This window comes from Pollicipes pollicipes, unplaced genomic scaffold, assembly GCF_011947565.3.
Source record: "Pollicipes pollicipes isolate AB1234 unplaced genomic scaffold, Ppol_2.1 Scaffold_6138;HRSCAF=7277_pilon_pilon_pilon, whole genome shotgun sequence".
Lineage (NCBI taxonomy): Eukaryota > Metazoa > Arthropoda > Thecostraca > Pollicipedomorpha > Pollicipedidae > Pollicipes > Pollicipes pollicipes.
The window spans coordinates 27,003,092-27,019,126 of record NW_023596818.1 but is presented as its reverse complement, the minus strand read 5'-3'; the positions used below and the strand labels follow the sequence as shown (position 1 = coordinate 27,019,126).

The 16,035-nt window shown below is 63.9% G+C and overlaps 1 protein-coding gene across 1 annotated transcript in view; it reads left to right on the top strand.

Annotated features, from left to right (window-relative positions):
• Positions 1 to 16,035, top strand: part of LOC119105518 (protein MTSS 2) — a 72,642-nt gene that overhangs the window by 20,385 nt on the left and 36,222 nt on the right. The window contains exons 5-6 of the mRNA XM_037228982.1: positions 13,199 to 13,283; positions 15,777 to 15,868. Of these exons, the coding sequence (XP_037084877.1) occupies positions 13,199 to 13,283; positions 15,777 to 15,868 (177 nt within the window). The remainder of the gene's footprint in view (positions 1 to 13,198; positions 13,284 to 15,776; positions 15,869 to 16,035) is intronic.

The window sequence follows — 16,035 nt, the reverse complement described above, 5'->3', positions numbered from 1 at the left end:
GCCGTGGTTCACTGCCGAGTGAATGGCGCTGAGGGGCGGGGCCGAGTCCGTCCCGGCCGGCGCCGGCGCCGGCAGCCGGCCGTCGTGGCGCGCCAGCTGGAGCCGCTGCTGCGTGCCGCGCGACCTGGGGCGGCGCGGCGACGCACGGGTGTGGCGTCCGCCGCCTGACGCCTGCCGACTGCAGCGGGTGTCGTACCACCTTGGCTCGTGGCTACCGACGCACGCCGAGGCGTCCCCGCGTCACATCCGCGGCGCCGACGCCCCGACTCCCGCCTGATGTGTACAGTCGACGCCGTCTCTGTCGGACGCGGCCCGAGCCCTCCGCTGTCAGACCACGCGCGGCTGCGCGGCTCATCCCGACCGCGCCAGTCATGCGTGTACACGCAGCACGAGATCGGTGAACGACGGCGGCCGTATCGACCGCCACACCGCGCGGGGAGGCCCCCCTCGCCACCAGACCCCGGCAACGAGGCTAGGTCGCCATGCACCCCCTTGCTTTTTGGAAGCGTCAAGCATTTACCCCGTGGTGATGCTTCGGAACGGGGTCTTTTGCTTTCGGGCACCCTCTTCGTGTGCACCTGTTTGTACTGGTTAGCTGGCGTGGCTGACTCGTTGTCGATGCCGCCTGTGTCCGTGACTGACCGTGTGCCGTTGTCCTCGGCAGGGCTCGCAGCCGCTCTGGGAGGAGTTTGTCAAGCACGCCGCCCGGCTCCACTCCTGCCTCAAGTGAGTGTCGTCTGCAGCGACCGTGTCCGGCTGCAGCTGGGCTGGGACACTCGCTCTTGACTGACTCGCTTCGCTCGCCCGCGGTCACTGTTATGTCCAGGAGCCAGCTGGGCCGGGCCGAGCGGCGGAAGGAGGACGCTAGGCGTTTTGCATGGTTCTGCTATTCGTGGTCCAACAACACGCCGAGGGCACAGGCCGTGATATGACGGCTGGTAATGCCCGGTCGGTTGACTCTGGAACAGGAGACGGCTGAGCAAAGCTCTGTGTGCCGTACGCGCGGTCGGGGACCGCGGACCGGCGGGTGGACCGGCGGACCGGCGGACCGGCGGACCGGCGGACCGGCGGACCAGTGAACCGGTGGACCGGAGGACCGGCGGACAGACGGACAGGCGGACAGGCGGACAAGCGGACCGGCGGACCGGTGAACCGGTGGACCGGAGGACCGGCGGACAGACGGACCGGCGGACAGACGGACAGGCGGACAGGCGGACCGGCGGACAGGCGGACAGGCGGACCGGCGGACCGGCGGATCGGTTCGCTCCCGAGAGCTGGGCTGACCGACGCCGGTCCCGGCCGAGGTGTCGCCGCCGGGCGTGTCGCAAGCGAAGGAGCCCGGCACGCAGAGCGGCACCTCGCCGCCAGAGCCGACTCGCCGTGTGCCGACCGCTTGTGCCGGCTTGGCCGCCATATGGTGACGGCGGCAACGGCCGTAAGCCGGAGCAGGCGACGGGCGACCGCCCCGGCTCCCAGTCGACGGCCGCGTGCGGCTGTGCCGCGGCGCACGGTCCCCGCCTCCGGAGCGAGAGCAGGTTCAGAGGGCTCGCGTCACCAATGGGGGATCTATGTGGCTAACGAAGTCATGTCTATGCCATCTGTCTTTGCCGTCAGATACCGCGGTTCATGACGACTTTTTTCGGAGACATCATGTGGTTTAGGAGCTAACGAACTTCGAACGGTGGACGTCTAATCACGGTGTTGCTCTCTTACAAAACAAATGTATTTTTCATGTTTTTTTTTTCTGGCACCAACTCACCATGTGGCTTCGCGAGTCAAACTGGACAGGACAAGAATCGCTACGGTCTGGGTTGGTTTCGGATGAATCCCAGGGATTAGGGCTGAACGGGAAGATGACTGAACCTGACGAACGAAGCGAGTAAGTCGGCAACCGGGGGGAGGGGGGACAGTACCCCCTGAGCACCCCGGCGACCAAGCCGACGGCCCTTTAGCCGTTGGACGGGCCCCTGGAGCCGAAAGCCAACTGCTTCGCACTGGCATGGCGCCTCTAATAAGCTATCACGGCGATTGGACAGATCAGTAAGCTGCTGTGCGTCAGTTAGCAACAGTCGGGAGCGAGGAATGTGGGATAAAAGAGCCTCAGTTTCGGCCACCGGGAAACAGTGTGACATTTGTGTAAAAACAAATACGTTCAGCGGCTGATCAGGACGTTTTGCCTTCCCTGCAGCAGCGAATGTCGCCTGTATCTGCTGCCCCATCGAAGAAAAGTGCGTATGACATCCTGACCTAAGCGAATTAGATATATGGGTTGCTTTAAAGCAGTTGGTGGGTGCGCTAAGAAGCCTAAGTTAGAGTCACCTGGCACGACCTAAGAATTGAATTGTGTGTCATTGGGGCTTTACGACGCACTCAGCCGCTGAGGCTATAAATTGCGCCGTCGGCCCGTCTGCGTGGCAGGAAGGGCGGTTGAGGGTTGTCGATGCTGCGAAAAGGGCCCTTCTTCTCTGAGGAGATGTGTACCACTGGTCATGTTCGCGCGAACAGTCAGACCGCACCCGCACATTGCCGCGGTCCGAGCGAGCTTCACGACGTGACTGACGGCGGACAGTGGCCCTACCGCCTACCGCGCGGGCGGTCTGACGCGGCTGTGGTGCAGCCGTTGAACGGAGTCGGTCGCGAACGAGCCATCGCTCCTCGTCACGGCGTCATCACCGTCACCAGCGTGACGTCACGGGCGTGCCGTGCGGCGCCGCTGGGACGGGATCTGAGCTCCCGGTGCGGCGGCCGGACCGGCCGGCCCACTCCCCCCTGGGACATTCTGTTTGACGGAGCCCGGGGTGACCAGCGACAGATGGCGCTGTCGGAACCTTGCAAACCGGCCCGTTCTGTCCAATTTCACGTAGGTGTGTGAAGAGGTGCCCGCTCGCGATGGTGCTGGCAGTCTCTGCACATCGTGCTTTCGTGTTTGAGCCATACGCTTGTCTAGGGCACATCATTATGCCTGTGTGGGTGCATACTTTGCACGTGCGAGCTACATTGCGCGCTCATTCACCGATATGTGCAAACAAGGGCGCAGTAACTCGTGCGTGCCTGCTTGCGTGCGTGTGGCATTCCACGCCGCTTGTTCGGGCTTCCCTGGTCCGGGACCGGGTGGCGTAATAGGACTGCATGGCGAACGGACGATGCAAATGAAGCTAATTATTGGCAAACGCGTCGGAGCTAATGTACCTTGGGGCGCGAGCCAATCTGGTTGCTAGGCTAGCTGGTTGCTAGGCTGGCCAGCGGGAGTTCAGATGCCGAACAGATTGTTCCAGGCTGAGCGTATTTGCCCAGCTCTCACATGACAGGTGAGGCGCCAGAGGTCACTGCATGTTCCGAATGTGATCTCAGGAGCGGTGCGTCGGTGGAGGGCGCCGGCGCGGCGTCGGCAGCACCTGCCGCGGCGGCGGTACACTCCGCCCGGCGCGGGCTCTGTTGTGACGGGGCGTCAGGGCTGTCCCTGACCTGGACCGCGCGGTGGCCGGCCACCGGTCCGGTTACCGATGCGCCGCGCCCGGCGTAGGCGGCGCGGCCGGAGAACATTGGGCGGTTCACGGCGGCGCGGCGTGGTGACAGGACCCCGCCGCCCTTCTGCTCTCTATACGGGCTGGGTCAGCCCCTAGTGGACAGACCGGCGGCGCGGCGTGGCGACAGGACCCCGCCGCCCCTCTGCTCTCTGTACGGGCAGGGTCAGCCCCGGTGGACAGATCGGCGGCGCGGCGTGGCGGCAGGACCCCGCCGCCCCTCTGCTCTCTGTACGGGCTGGGTCAGCCCCTGGTGAACAGACCGGCGGCGCGCTGTCGCGTCCCAACGCCGCTGGCCCGCAGCGGTTGCAGCGCGGGGCGAGCGTCAGCCCGGCCGGCTTCCGCGGTGGTGAGCCTGTCGCTCACCCGAGCTCAGCCGCGTTGAATGTGACGGTCGTTGCCGTGGTTACGGCTGTTCCCACGGCTAGACAAGCCTTAACAACGAGTGTTTACACGTTTACAGCGCTTACGCGGGCGGCGCAGGACGTGCTTGTCTTGGTGTAAGCAAAACGCATGGTGTGGCATCTACCATGTTCATTGCCGAAGGCCAGTGGATCCTCCGGCTACAGTCCCGCCCGAACCGCCCTCTGTCTCCGCGAACCCAGCCTTCGACCCCAGTGATGAGTTGCGTTTCGCGTCTGACCACGATCGCTTGGCTGGGACGGACCGCCGGTGGTGCTCGACTCGAGTGCGGGAGGGGTGAGAGAGCGACACCAGGGGCGGCGGCAGTACCACACACGGTGCGTCGGTCATCGTCCGTCAAGAGGGCTGCGGCAGGGCCGTAGTGTCCGCACAGCACCGCCCTCCGCTGGAGGTGAAAGTCGCCGGACCTGAAGTGCCACGGACCGCTCGGACAGCGTGGACGGCGGCGCCTCATGTCCGCGATGGACCGCGGCTGTCCAGCGCTTCCGGTCTGAGCAACGCTGAAGCTTGTTCCGAGAGATCTCGGAATGGCCTCGTCGCTGACAGAGCTCGTGCTGGCTCTCTAAATGTGGAATGTCACTAAAAACGCGCCGTGCTGCGGACGAGAGCTCCCCACTTCAGCCCCGCTGCCGGCCACAGCTCCTCATCCGCCCAGGTGCCCCGAGATGCAGACGCCTGGCTGTTAGCTCAGCTCCGCTGCCGACCACAGCTCCTCATCCGCCCTGGTGCCCCGAGATGCAGACGCCTGGCTGTTAAGCTCAGCTCGGCTGCCGGCCACAGCTCCTCATCTGCCCAGGTGCCCCGAGATGCAGACCCTGTTTGATTCAGATGCAGATGGCTGTTTAGCTCAGCTCCGCTGTCGATCACAGCAGCCTGCTGTTCCGCTGTAGTCTGCAGCGCTGCAGTTCAGCTCTGCTGCTGGCCTCAAATCCCCAGTTCGGCTTGTGCCGGCCAGAGCTCCCCAGTTCAGCTGCGCGGCAGACCGCAGTCTCAGTTCAGCTTCTCTGCCGGCCACAGCTCTCCACTTCAGCTTCGCTGCCGACCGCAGCTCCTCATCCGCCCAAGTGTCCCCAGATGCGGGTGACTAGCTGCTCAGCTCAGCTCCGCCGTCGATCAGAGCAGTTCTGCTGCAGTCTGCAGCGCTGCAGTGCAGCTCCACTGCAGGCCTCAAATCCCCAGTTCAACTTATACGCCGGCCACAGCTTCCCAACTCAGCTGCGCGGCGGACCGCTGGTTCTCAACGGGTGTGATCCGCGGCGGACGGCAGCTGTTGGGCCCTCTGATCGGGGCCGCCACACTCAGACGGGGCTGGTTCTCAACGGGTGTGATCCGCGGCGGACGGCAGCTGTTGGGCCCTCTGATCGGGGCCGCCACACGCAGACGGGGCCGATTCTCAACAGGTGTGATCCGCGGCGGACGGCAGCTGTTGGGCCCTCTGATCTGGGCCGCCGCACTCAGACGGGGCTGATGCTCAACGGGCGTGATCCGCGGCGGACGGCAGCTGTTGGGGCCTCTGATCGGGGCCGCCACACTCAGACGGGGCTGGTTCTCAACGGGTGTGATCCGCGGCGAATGGGAGCTGCTGGGCCCTCTGATCCGGGCCGCTCACACCCGGCCGGAGCTGGCTCTCAACGAGTGCGGCCACCGCCTCCGTTTGTCTGGCTGGCGCGGTCGGGTAGCCACGCGGGCTGGGCACGAGGCGGGCACGGCAGCCGGCTGTGCTCGTCTAGGGGGCGGGCTGTGGTCATCACGACGACGCCGGAGCCGTGCCTCCACTGACGGCGGTCTGTTCTTGTCCCGCAGGGCTACACTCCTGGCCATATCGTCCTATCTGGACTCCTTCCAACGCATAGCCGACACCGCCAGCGCCGCAAAAGGTAAGTCCTTGGTGGACTGCTTGGGGCGCACGCTACGTGCACGCGGTTTTTTACGAGTGGCCTCGTCTGTGGCCTTGTCTGTGTAATATACGATGCGGCGCGAGGGCATTTCGTTGGGCTGCCGGGAGGCTTTGGGGCAACAATCATCCCTCCGCAGGCACCGTGCGTGCACCAAGCCGCGTTTCGAAACGGCAGCACGAACAATGAACGAATTATGATTGCATTTGCGTCACACACCGCTCCATTTGAAACTTAACGCTGCGACTAGGAGGCACTCCACGTCAAACGCACTGAAATCACGGCAGGCAAAACGGACGAAATACACCAACGCACTTGAGCTTGGCTTATCTAAATGGCATCCATATCTTTCTTATCCATAAGTGTATCAACCATAGACTCACGTCATCACCTATCACAGCCACTCCCCTGGCTGCGTCCTCTGCCGCGGGTGGCGGAGCCGTAAGAGGCCATCATGCTGACTAGTCTCGTGCCGGTGTGTGATTACACCTCGCTCTCGTCTGGGATACATGTCGCATAACGTGCAGTTTTGGACGTGGCCGTTATGGAAGGTGCCATTAATGTCCGCTGTACCTGGAGCCGTACGTTGCGAAAATGGATGCCTGGTGTTCATGGGATGTTTATCGCGGCATTTTGGATCAACTGAAGAGATTTCTGTGCAGCCCGGCCGTTAAATACCGCTGCCTGTACCCAGCGTCCGTGTCCATGGGCCGGCTCGGCGCTCGCGGCGCCCGACCTGCGCCCCGGTGCGGCGAGGCTCGGCGAGGTCCACGCTCCGCCGGCGGTGCGGCTATAATGACGGTAAAACCGGGCACCTGACCGCTTTACGTCAGGAAGGCTCGCAGTTTATGCCCTGCCGCGAGTGCGATGCCAGGACTAATTTCGACGCGGTGGCAGATGTAATAAGCTACGCCTGCGCCGGCTGCCGGTGGTTTGAGCCCGCCCCGGTGAGGCGCCGGCGGCAGAGGTGGTAACTTACGCCTGCGCCGGCTGCTGATGGCCTAAACCCATCCCGGTATGACGCGGGAGCAGAGGTGATAACCTGCGCCTGCGCCGGCTGCTGATGGCCTAAACCCATTCCGGTAAGACGCGGGAGCAGAGATAATAACCTGCGCCTGCGCCGGCTGCTGATGGCCTAAACCCATCCCGGTAAGACGCTGGGGCAGAGGTGATAACCTGCGCCTGCGCCGGCTGCTGATGGCCTAAACCCATCCCGGTAAGACGCCGGAGCAGAGGTGATAACCTGCGCCTGCGCCGGCTGCTGATGGCCTAAACCCATCCCGGTAAGACGCTGGAGCAGAAGTGATAACTTGCGCCTGCGCCGGCTGCCGGTGGCCGGAACCCATCCCGGTAAGACGCCGGAGCAGAGGTGATAACCTGCGCCTGTGCCGGCTGCCGGTGGCCGGAACCCGCTCCGGTGAGGCGCCGGCGGCCGGCGGGCAGCAGCAGCCTGCTGACGGCTGGGGCGGCGCCGGTGCCGGACCGCGAGCGCGACCGCCGGGGCTCCCTCCCGCCTGCGCCCCGGCCTATCTCCGACGCATCAGCACCGCCGCACCGCCCGCTAATGCGCGGCCGGCAATGGGGCGCGTACGCGGCTGGGGCAGCGGCCGTCCGTGGCGTGGAGGCGGCGACACTCTGGCTAGGGATGCGAGCTATGTCTGGGTGTATCTGCTCACCACTGATCATGGGGCGTACACCGGTAATATACCGTGAAACTCACGGTAGCCAGACGGTGGCCCACCAAGCACGATGCCACATGGCGTGGAGTGGTTGGCTTCATCGTGAGGCCACGTCATTTATCATCGGTAGAGTCGTCCGGACAGGCCTACAATGGGTTCGTGCTTGGCACCGCGCGTCAACAAGGAGCCGACGACCAAACTCAGTGCAGCCAAGGCGGTCCGCCCAGCCAAGCCACACAATGGGCTTTGGTGCTGACGTGCCCATAACGCCACACGATCGACAGCGTCGCGGCTGGTCAATGGCCATGATTTCTCATCGCAGTGTGCTTATGGCAATACAATGCATTGAAGTTGAACATACGAGATGTGTACAAAGATACGTGTGGTGAAGTTGAATGTTCAAAATATGTAACCACAATGTGTGACATTCAAATTGAATGTGTCAAGAGGCGTAGTCGGACGGAACTGGGCGTGATGTTGGCTGCGCTGAAGGCCGTCACCTCCGCCGGCACCCGCCGAGCCTCGCTGCCCCCAGGTCAGCTTCGCACGCGTCGCGGCTGATGTCGTCGGCTGATTGGAGGAAGTTTTTTTCATTTTTTATGGGGACCGGCGCCCCATCCCGCAGCGTCTCCCCCGGCGCCTCCTGACCGGACGTCCGGTAGTGTCTCCTGCTGGCGTCTCCTAACAGGGCGTCCGGTGGTGTCCCCCCCGGCGTCTCCTAACAGGGCGTCCGGTGGTGTCTCCCCGGCGTCTCCTAACAGGGCGTCCAGAGGTGTCTCCTACGCCTCCTGACAGAGCGTCATGTGGCGTCTCCCCCGGCGCCTCCTAAAAGGGCGTCCGGAGGTGTCTCCCCGGCGTCTCCTAACAGGGCGTCCGGTGGTGTCTCCCCCGGCGTCTCCTGACCGGGTGTCCGGTGGTGTCTCCCCCGGCGTCCGGGCGTCCGCTCGTGTCTCCTGTCCGCCCGCCGTCCACATCCGCCCCAGCCTAGTGTTGTTCGGCGGACGAGCCGGCACCGGGTAGGCGGGGCCGGACGCGCCCACCTGTGTAAACTCGCTCATCCGGCCTCGGCGCGCCCGCAGCGGCGCCCGGCCCCGGCCGCCGGAACGGGCGCCTGGGGCAGCGGCCGCGCACCTCCACACAGCGGCAGGTCGGTGGGATCTGAACGCACAAGGGCAGGGTTGGAGGGATCCAGTCCAAGCGTACCCAAGTCGGGCAGGACTGGCGCTCTTGCCCGAGCCGTACAGCCTGTGGAGGTCAGGATGAGCAGGACGTGCGCCGCGCATGTCACGTGGCACGGCTTACGCGCGTCCCTCCCTGCTTGGGGCTAGAGCGACCGAAGCACACGGAAGGCACGTGGTGTGGAGGCGAGCGCGCACGTCGCGTGAGGTACTCAGACTGTGAGAAGTGGGCGCATGCTGTGCGACACACTATTACCACATCCTGTACGATTCGAGAACTGCTCACAACTTGCTTGCCAACTTCCGCGCCACCTGACTGACGTGCATTTGGATCCACTCAGTCTGGGAGGCTCATAACTCACGTAGAAGTTTGCGCTCGGGCTGAATTATGCAGACATGGATCACTGCGGCCGCAGATATCACGCTTCTGCCGCCCGGCTGCCGGGCGGGGTAGGCAGCAGCAGCCGGTCCCAGCCGGAGCCACGGCCCGGAGCGGAGCGGCGCTGCAGCTCACGTCCGGCCGGCCGGGGAGGGGGAGGGGAGGGGAGGGGATAGGCGCCACGCCGTCTGCCGCGCGCCGTCCCAGCCGCCGCCGCCGCCGCCGCGGCAGCGTCAGCGTCGGTATTGATTGGCGCCGCGCCGCGCCGGCCGCGCGCTTTCTGACCCTGAAAACGGCCCGGTCCGCGGCTGGCGGCGACAGCGACGACAGCGGCGGCTCCGCGACCGCGTCCGGCCGCTGCCTCGGCAGCCGAGGGGAACGCCACCGGTCGGTGCTCGGCCGCCGTCGCCCGACATCGCTCGTGCTGGGACGGCTGGCCGAGCACGTGCTCGGCGGCGTGCGCGGCGCGGGCGGTGGGCGGCGGCCGGCGGCGCGCGCTGCCGGGGTCGGCCCGCAGTGCCGGTACCGGCGGAGATCCGGCAGGCCGGCCGCCGCCGCCGCCGGTGACACTGACGCGGACGCACAGACGCCGGCGCGATCAATACGGCGTCGGCAGGAGTGCGCCGCGACCGCCGCCGGCGCGCCGGCCGGTGCCGCGTGCGTGGAGCCCGCCCCGTGCTGGCCGCCGCCGCCGCCGCAGCGCGTGTGGGCGGGGGCCCGCGTCCAGGGCAGGCGATCTGCGCGGGTCGGGCTGGAATGCAATTAGCTGCCTCCACCCAGCATCGACCGCACCAGCCGGCGGGAGTGGCGAACGGAGTCGTGTGCTCCGCCAGCGGCAAGTCAGAGCCGTGCCCTGCACCAGTAGTAGGGCACAAAGCTTTTTGCTTCTCCAGTGGCAGATCGGAGAAGATCAGAGAAGAAAGTGAGAGTTCCAAGACCATTTATGTCCATGCGTCGCTATAGTGTACATTGTGCTCAGGATGCATTAAAGGGTGCAGTATGCTCGTTGTATGCTCAACATTCTCGGGAGGTAGGGATGCTATTGCATTTACACCTGCTGGCCGGCTCCTACGCCTATGGATCTCGGGGTTGTGTACCATGTCAGCTTCAGGACACAGGTCATAGGGTTATGTCTTCCGCCAGTTGCAGATCGCATGGCCGTATCTCCCGCCATTGGCAGGTCACAGGGTCGTGCTCTCCATCAGAAGCAGGTCACAGGGTGGTGTTCCCCACCAGCAGGAAGTCGCAGGGTTCTGCCAGTACTTGGACAGCTCCACGGGCTCACAGGATTGGACCAGGCCTGGTAGCAGAAAGCAAGAGACCCTGTGCTGCCACTGCTGGCGTCGCCGTATTGCGTGCGCTATATGCACGTCAAATCTGCTGGTGCACGACCGCTTGCGCAGCTCGATTGTCCGCCTTTATCCTCCATTGTCCCATTCCAGGCACTTCTTTTCTTCTGCCGTGTGCAGCCAGTTGGCGCTGCACCAGCGGTCGGGGCCGACGGGTGGCAGTCTGTCACTGTCACTCTCCCTCTGTGCCCCCGGCTGCTGAGGCGGAATGTTTCCTCCGCGCCCAGTGGCTTTCTGCGGCGTCACATGGCCGCGTCGGACGCCGTCCAGTTCGCTGCAGTCGTTGCGTGGGATGTGTGGACTGCGGAAAGCTTGCTGGTTGCGGTTATCGCTCCTGACTGCCGCCCACTGATCCGAATAACAGCCGCTCGTGGCGAGAATATTGGCCGCCCACGCTGTGACCCAGTCAGGAACAGGGCTGGGACTGTCGGTGGGACCGTTCGTTTTCCTGCTCTGAGGGTGGCACGGCGAGTGTGTGGCGTACCGGCTCCTGGGAAGCCGGCCGGGCGTGGCCACGCAGCCGACCCTCCAGCGCCGACCGCCCGTGGCCTGGACCGCTGCTGTCCACGCGCCGGGTGGCGGGGGACGGCCTCCTGTTCGGTCCCCTCGGCTGGCGGGGCGGCCAGGACGCCGCCGCCGATGCAGCGGCAATCAGTCGGCGGCGGCTACACGACGCACCAATCAGTCTGGCCAGACCCTCCCCGAAGGGAGAGGCTCTGGCCCAGAGGCGGGCTCTGGCAGCCGCTGACATACGCTGCCCGGAGCGGGACGCGTCTTCCACAGCAGCAGGCCACCAACCGAAGTCACCTGTGGATCAGTCCACAGACCAGCTGCTTATTGAGTGTAGGTTGTTGTCACTCGATCCAGGCCGACGCCAAACCGGCGCTGGGGCCAACACTACCGTCTCCGCGGCGTCCGGAGACCGGCCCAGTGGTGTGCCCAGCCCGGTATTGTGGAGCCTCCGCGGGCGCCGTGCCTGCCGGCCGCCGAGGTCCGCCGCCGCCGCCGCCGCCGCCGCCGCCGCCGCCGCCGCTGCCGGGCCGGTCGGTCCGGTCCGGTCCGGGCCCTCGTAACCAGCGGGCTGGTTGGGACAGCACGGCTCGGTTTAGGCATCGCCGCCGGTCGGGCTTGCGTTGCACGGCTGCGTGCCGGCGCCTACCGCCGTCTGATCACGCACTTTCTCCGGAACCGGTGAGGAGAGGGCGGCCGGCAGCGGCCGCTCGCACGGCGGCGGTCGCCCGGCCGCATCGTGGCGCACGGCTCGGAGCTCCAGCAGGTTAGCCGGGCCGGCGGCTGCGGCAGCGGGCGGAAAACTGCTGGAAAGAGCCTGAAGAAGCCCAAAGAGCTGACAGATGTCCTGTGTGAGGTGTGCAGTGGTTGTGTATGGAGGCGCAAGTGTGTTTTGTGGATAGCTCACTTCAGTATTTCCATTTTTAATGCAATAGCTCAAGCACTACACTCACGGCGCATGAGCCAGTGGCGTCGAGTCAACGAGTGTCATCGAAGTATAATGTGCCAGAGGTCGGTGATGACGTGCGCCAGACCAACCTCCACCATTCCTCTGTACCGGAGGTCGCCGTTCGCCCCGTCCCAGCTGGCCGCAGTTGAATGCCGCCCGCTCGTGATCCGACGGCCCGGGCGGCGCTTTTTCCGGCGCGCCTGCCGCCCGGCGCCGACCGTGAGAGGTTCCCGCGCACGGCCGCGCGTGCCGCGCCACACTCGCCGCCGCCGCGCACGGCACGTAATGGATGCGCCGCAGCGGCCGGCGCCGGCTGCGGCCCAGCCGCGTGTCGGGCTTCCGGAGCGCGCGGCGCCGACGCCCGCGCCCGGAGCGCGCCGAGTCGGCCGGTCGGGCCGGCCGCCGCCCCGGCCGAGCCGTGTGCGCCTGAGAGCACCGGAATGTGCGTGGGAGGGCTGGAATGTGCGTGAGCGGCCGGCTGCGGCGTCATGACGGCCGCCATCGGACCGCAGTCGGCCGGCCCTGTGACCGGACCGTCGGGCGTCCCACCGGCCGCTCCCTCCCAGCCGTCCTCGGGGGCTCAGCGGCCCGAAGGATGGGCCAGAGGCGTCCGCCAGGCGGGCCACTCCGCCGGGCCTCAGCGGCCTGAAGGATGGACCTCGGTCGTCCGCCGGAGCCGGCCTTTGTCCGCCCCGCCGAACGCAGCCCTGTTGATGCGAAGCTGCCCGGGACAGCGCCATTTTGTTTGGGCTTCCGATGCTTCCGTAATCCAGTAGGGAATGTTTACAATGCTTGGAACCGCACAACAGGGTGTGGTTGTAATTTCGAAGCGTTTACAACCTTTTGAAGCGAACTGGCTCATCCTGACGCGTACGTCATTGACTGAAAAGCAGAAAGGTTGAACTCGTGAAGTTTGATTTATGGTTATGCCGGTGGGTACTTGCATTGCGCATTGCGTCCGCTGTTGTTAAATCGCAAACATTACCTAGTTCTTTTACCATTTACTTGCATGTATCCAGTTTTTAATGAACGCAATGAATTGAAAAACTAGGAAACTATGACGTGCCATGGCCTGTGAATTGTTTGACGCAACACTGATACAAGATTTGATCGTCTGTTTGGCGTCAGCGATGTGCTGCTCCGTGCGCTAGAGCTTGGTTGAGTGTTGTGAGCTTTATTGAGACCGGGATGTCTCCGACCAATAGCCAGCGGGGACTGTTTGCCAGTTATCGCCGTCGCCGGTGGCCGTCGGTGATAACCTCCCCGTATCGTAAACGGCAGACGCTGACTCCGTCTGCCTCCCCTGCCGCAGGCGCCACCAGGGACATCGGTACGGCTCTGACTCGGATCTGCCTGCGGCACCGGGCCGTCGAGGCCAAGGTCAAGACGTTCGCCAGGTGAGAGAGGAGAGGGAGAGGGAGAGGGAGAGAGGGAGAGGGAGAGGGAGAGGGAGAGGGAGAGAGAGGGAGAGAGAGAGGGAGAGAGAGAGGAGAGAGAGAGAGAGAGAGAGAGAGAGAGAGAGAGAGAGAGAGAGAGAGAGAGAGAGAGAGAGAGAGAGAGAGAGAGAGAGAGAGAGAGAGAGAGAGAGAGAGAGAGCGAGAGAGCGAGAGCGAGAGAGAGAGGTGGTTGTGGCGGCCGGTGCCGGTCAGAGAATCCTCCAGGTGTTGGGACCAGAAGTGAGACCGGTCAGAGGACCTCCGGGCGGCGGGACCCGCGGCTGGGTGACATGGCTGCTCGAGTCTCTGAGTCTCGAGTCTCTGGACGTCCCGGCCCCACACGTCAGCTGCGGCGGTCAGCTGACACAAACAGACGTGGCTGGCAGGGAACTCGGCGTTTGTCAGAGGCGCTCACGCACAGCTGGGAGTCGACCGATGTGCGCCTCCGTACCACATCCGCGAGTATTGTCCAGCGCGAACAGCCCCCTGCTGTGAAGTGACAGAGCACTTGACACACAGAACTGAAACGCATTTCTCACAGACAGCTGGCGTTTGAATGAACAAGGTTATCGACCCGTATCGTAATTCGACGCCGGCTCTTCGAGCAGAGGCCGGGCTGACCAAACACCGAACAGGTGGGAGGCCGGCCGTCAGCACTCAGTCGGCGGTGGTGCGACCCGCCTACCCGGCGCACACGCGATGCGGGCGGGGGCGGGGGCGGCGCGCACCCGACACCTGCTGGGCCAGGAATGCTGCTGGCTCATGACCCGCCAGGCCCGTCGACGCGCGTGGAGAGCCGTCGCCGACAGCAAGGCATGCGGGAGAGCAGGGGCGGTGCAGGGGGGCAGGATTTGATTATTATTGATGTAGGGTCGGTGACACCAACCACTGGAGCTTGTTTGTGGTGTAGTGTATTCGGTGATGGCCAATTTGTTTGATTCAGGGATATCGGGAGTGTAGCGTGCATGATTCAGGGATGTCGGGAGTGTAGTATGCATGATTCAGGGATGTCGGGAGTGTAGCATGCATGCCTGGTACTGGCGTATGTAATTCCCGAACATGCATGTCGCGTTCTATTCGAATGTCAAGGTAGACGAGGCTGTTGACACAGCACCACTGTTAGGCAGTGGCGCCGGGAGTCACAGGGCTGCTGTCTGTGTGCGCCGCGTGGGGATGGCTGCAGATGATCTTATGGGGGATGGCTGCAGATGATCTTATGGGGGATGGCTGCAGATGATCTTATGGGGGATGGCTGCAGATGATCTTATGGGGGATGGCTGCAGATGATCTTATGGGGGATGGCTGCAGATGATCTTATGGGGGATGGCTGCAGATGATCTTATGGGGGATGGCTGCAGATGATCGTATGGAGGATGGCTGCAGATGATCGTATGGGGGATGGCTGCAGATGATCTTATGGGGGATGGCTGCAGATGATCTTATGGGGGATGGCTGCAGATGATCGTATGGGGGATGGCTGCAGATGATCTTATGGGGATGGCTGCAGATGATCTTATGGGGGATGGCTGCAGATGATCTTATGGGGGATGGCCTGCAGATGATCGTATGGGGGATGGCTGCAGATGATCTTATGGGGGATGGCTGCAGATGATCTTATGGGGGATGGCTGCAGATGATCGTATGGAGGATGGCTGCAGATGATCGTATGGGGGATGGCTGCAGATGATCTTATGGGGGATGGCTGCAGATGATCGTATGGGGGATGGCTGCAGATGATCGTATGGGGGATGGCTGCAGATGATCTTATGGGGGATGGCTGCAGATGATCTTATGGGGGATGGCTGCAGATGATCGTATGGAGGATGGCTGCAGATGATCGTATGGAGGATGGCTGCAGATAATCGTATGGGAATGGCTGCATCTGATGGTATGTGGGATGACTGCAGTTGCTGGTATGGGGGATGTCTTCAATTGCTGGTATGTGGGATGGCTGCAGTTGCTGGTATGTGGGATGGCTGCAGTTGCTGGTATGTGGGATGGCTGCAGTTGCTGGTATGTGGGATGGCTGCAGTTGCTGGTATGTGGGATGGCTGCAGTTGCTGGTATGTGGGATGGCTACAGTTGCTGGTATGTGGGATGGCTGCGGTTGCTGGTATGTGGGGTGGCCGCAGTTGCTGGTATGTGGGATGGCTGCAGTTGCTGGTATGGGGGATGGCTGCAGTTGCTGGTATGGGGGATGGCTGCAGCTGCTGGTATGGGGGATGGCTGCGGATCAGTCGAACATCACCGGCCAGCCCGCACAAATCACGGCTGCCGGCGCCGAATGGCCATCGGTCCAGCAGCAGATCTGCCAGGCAGCAGACCTGACGGCTGCAGCTGCCGGGCGCACTGCTGGCATGCAGCTGCTGTGACACGGCCTGCCGGTGCCCCGGCGCGGCGCGAGGGCGACCGCCGCCAGTGCGCCGCCTCTCTGACAACAGCCGCCGGTTACAGCGCGCTGGCCGAGTGTCTGGTGATGCCGCTGCAGGAGAAGCTGGACGACTGGCGCAGGACGGCCGCCGCGCTCGAGAAGGAGCACAACAAAGGTGAGCCATGCTCAGACAGCAGGGAGACGAGAACAGGCGTGTAGGCACCACGTTGCAATGAGGAAGGTGCGGGCACAATTAGAAATTTCTGGCAGCTCAAAACATTTTAGCGCGCCGCAGACGCGCGAAATGTCGTGAAGGCCACAGAACAAAATCGCTATTTCCGA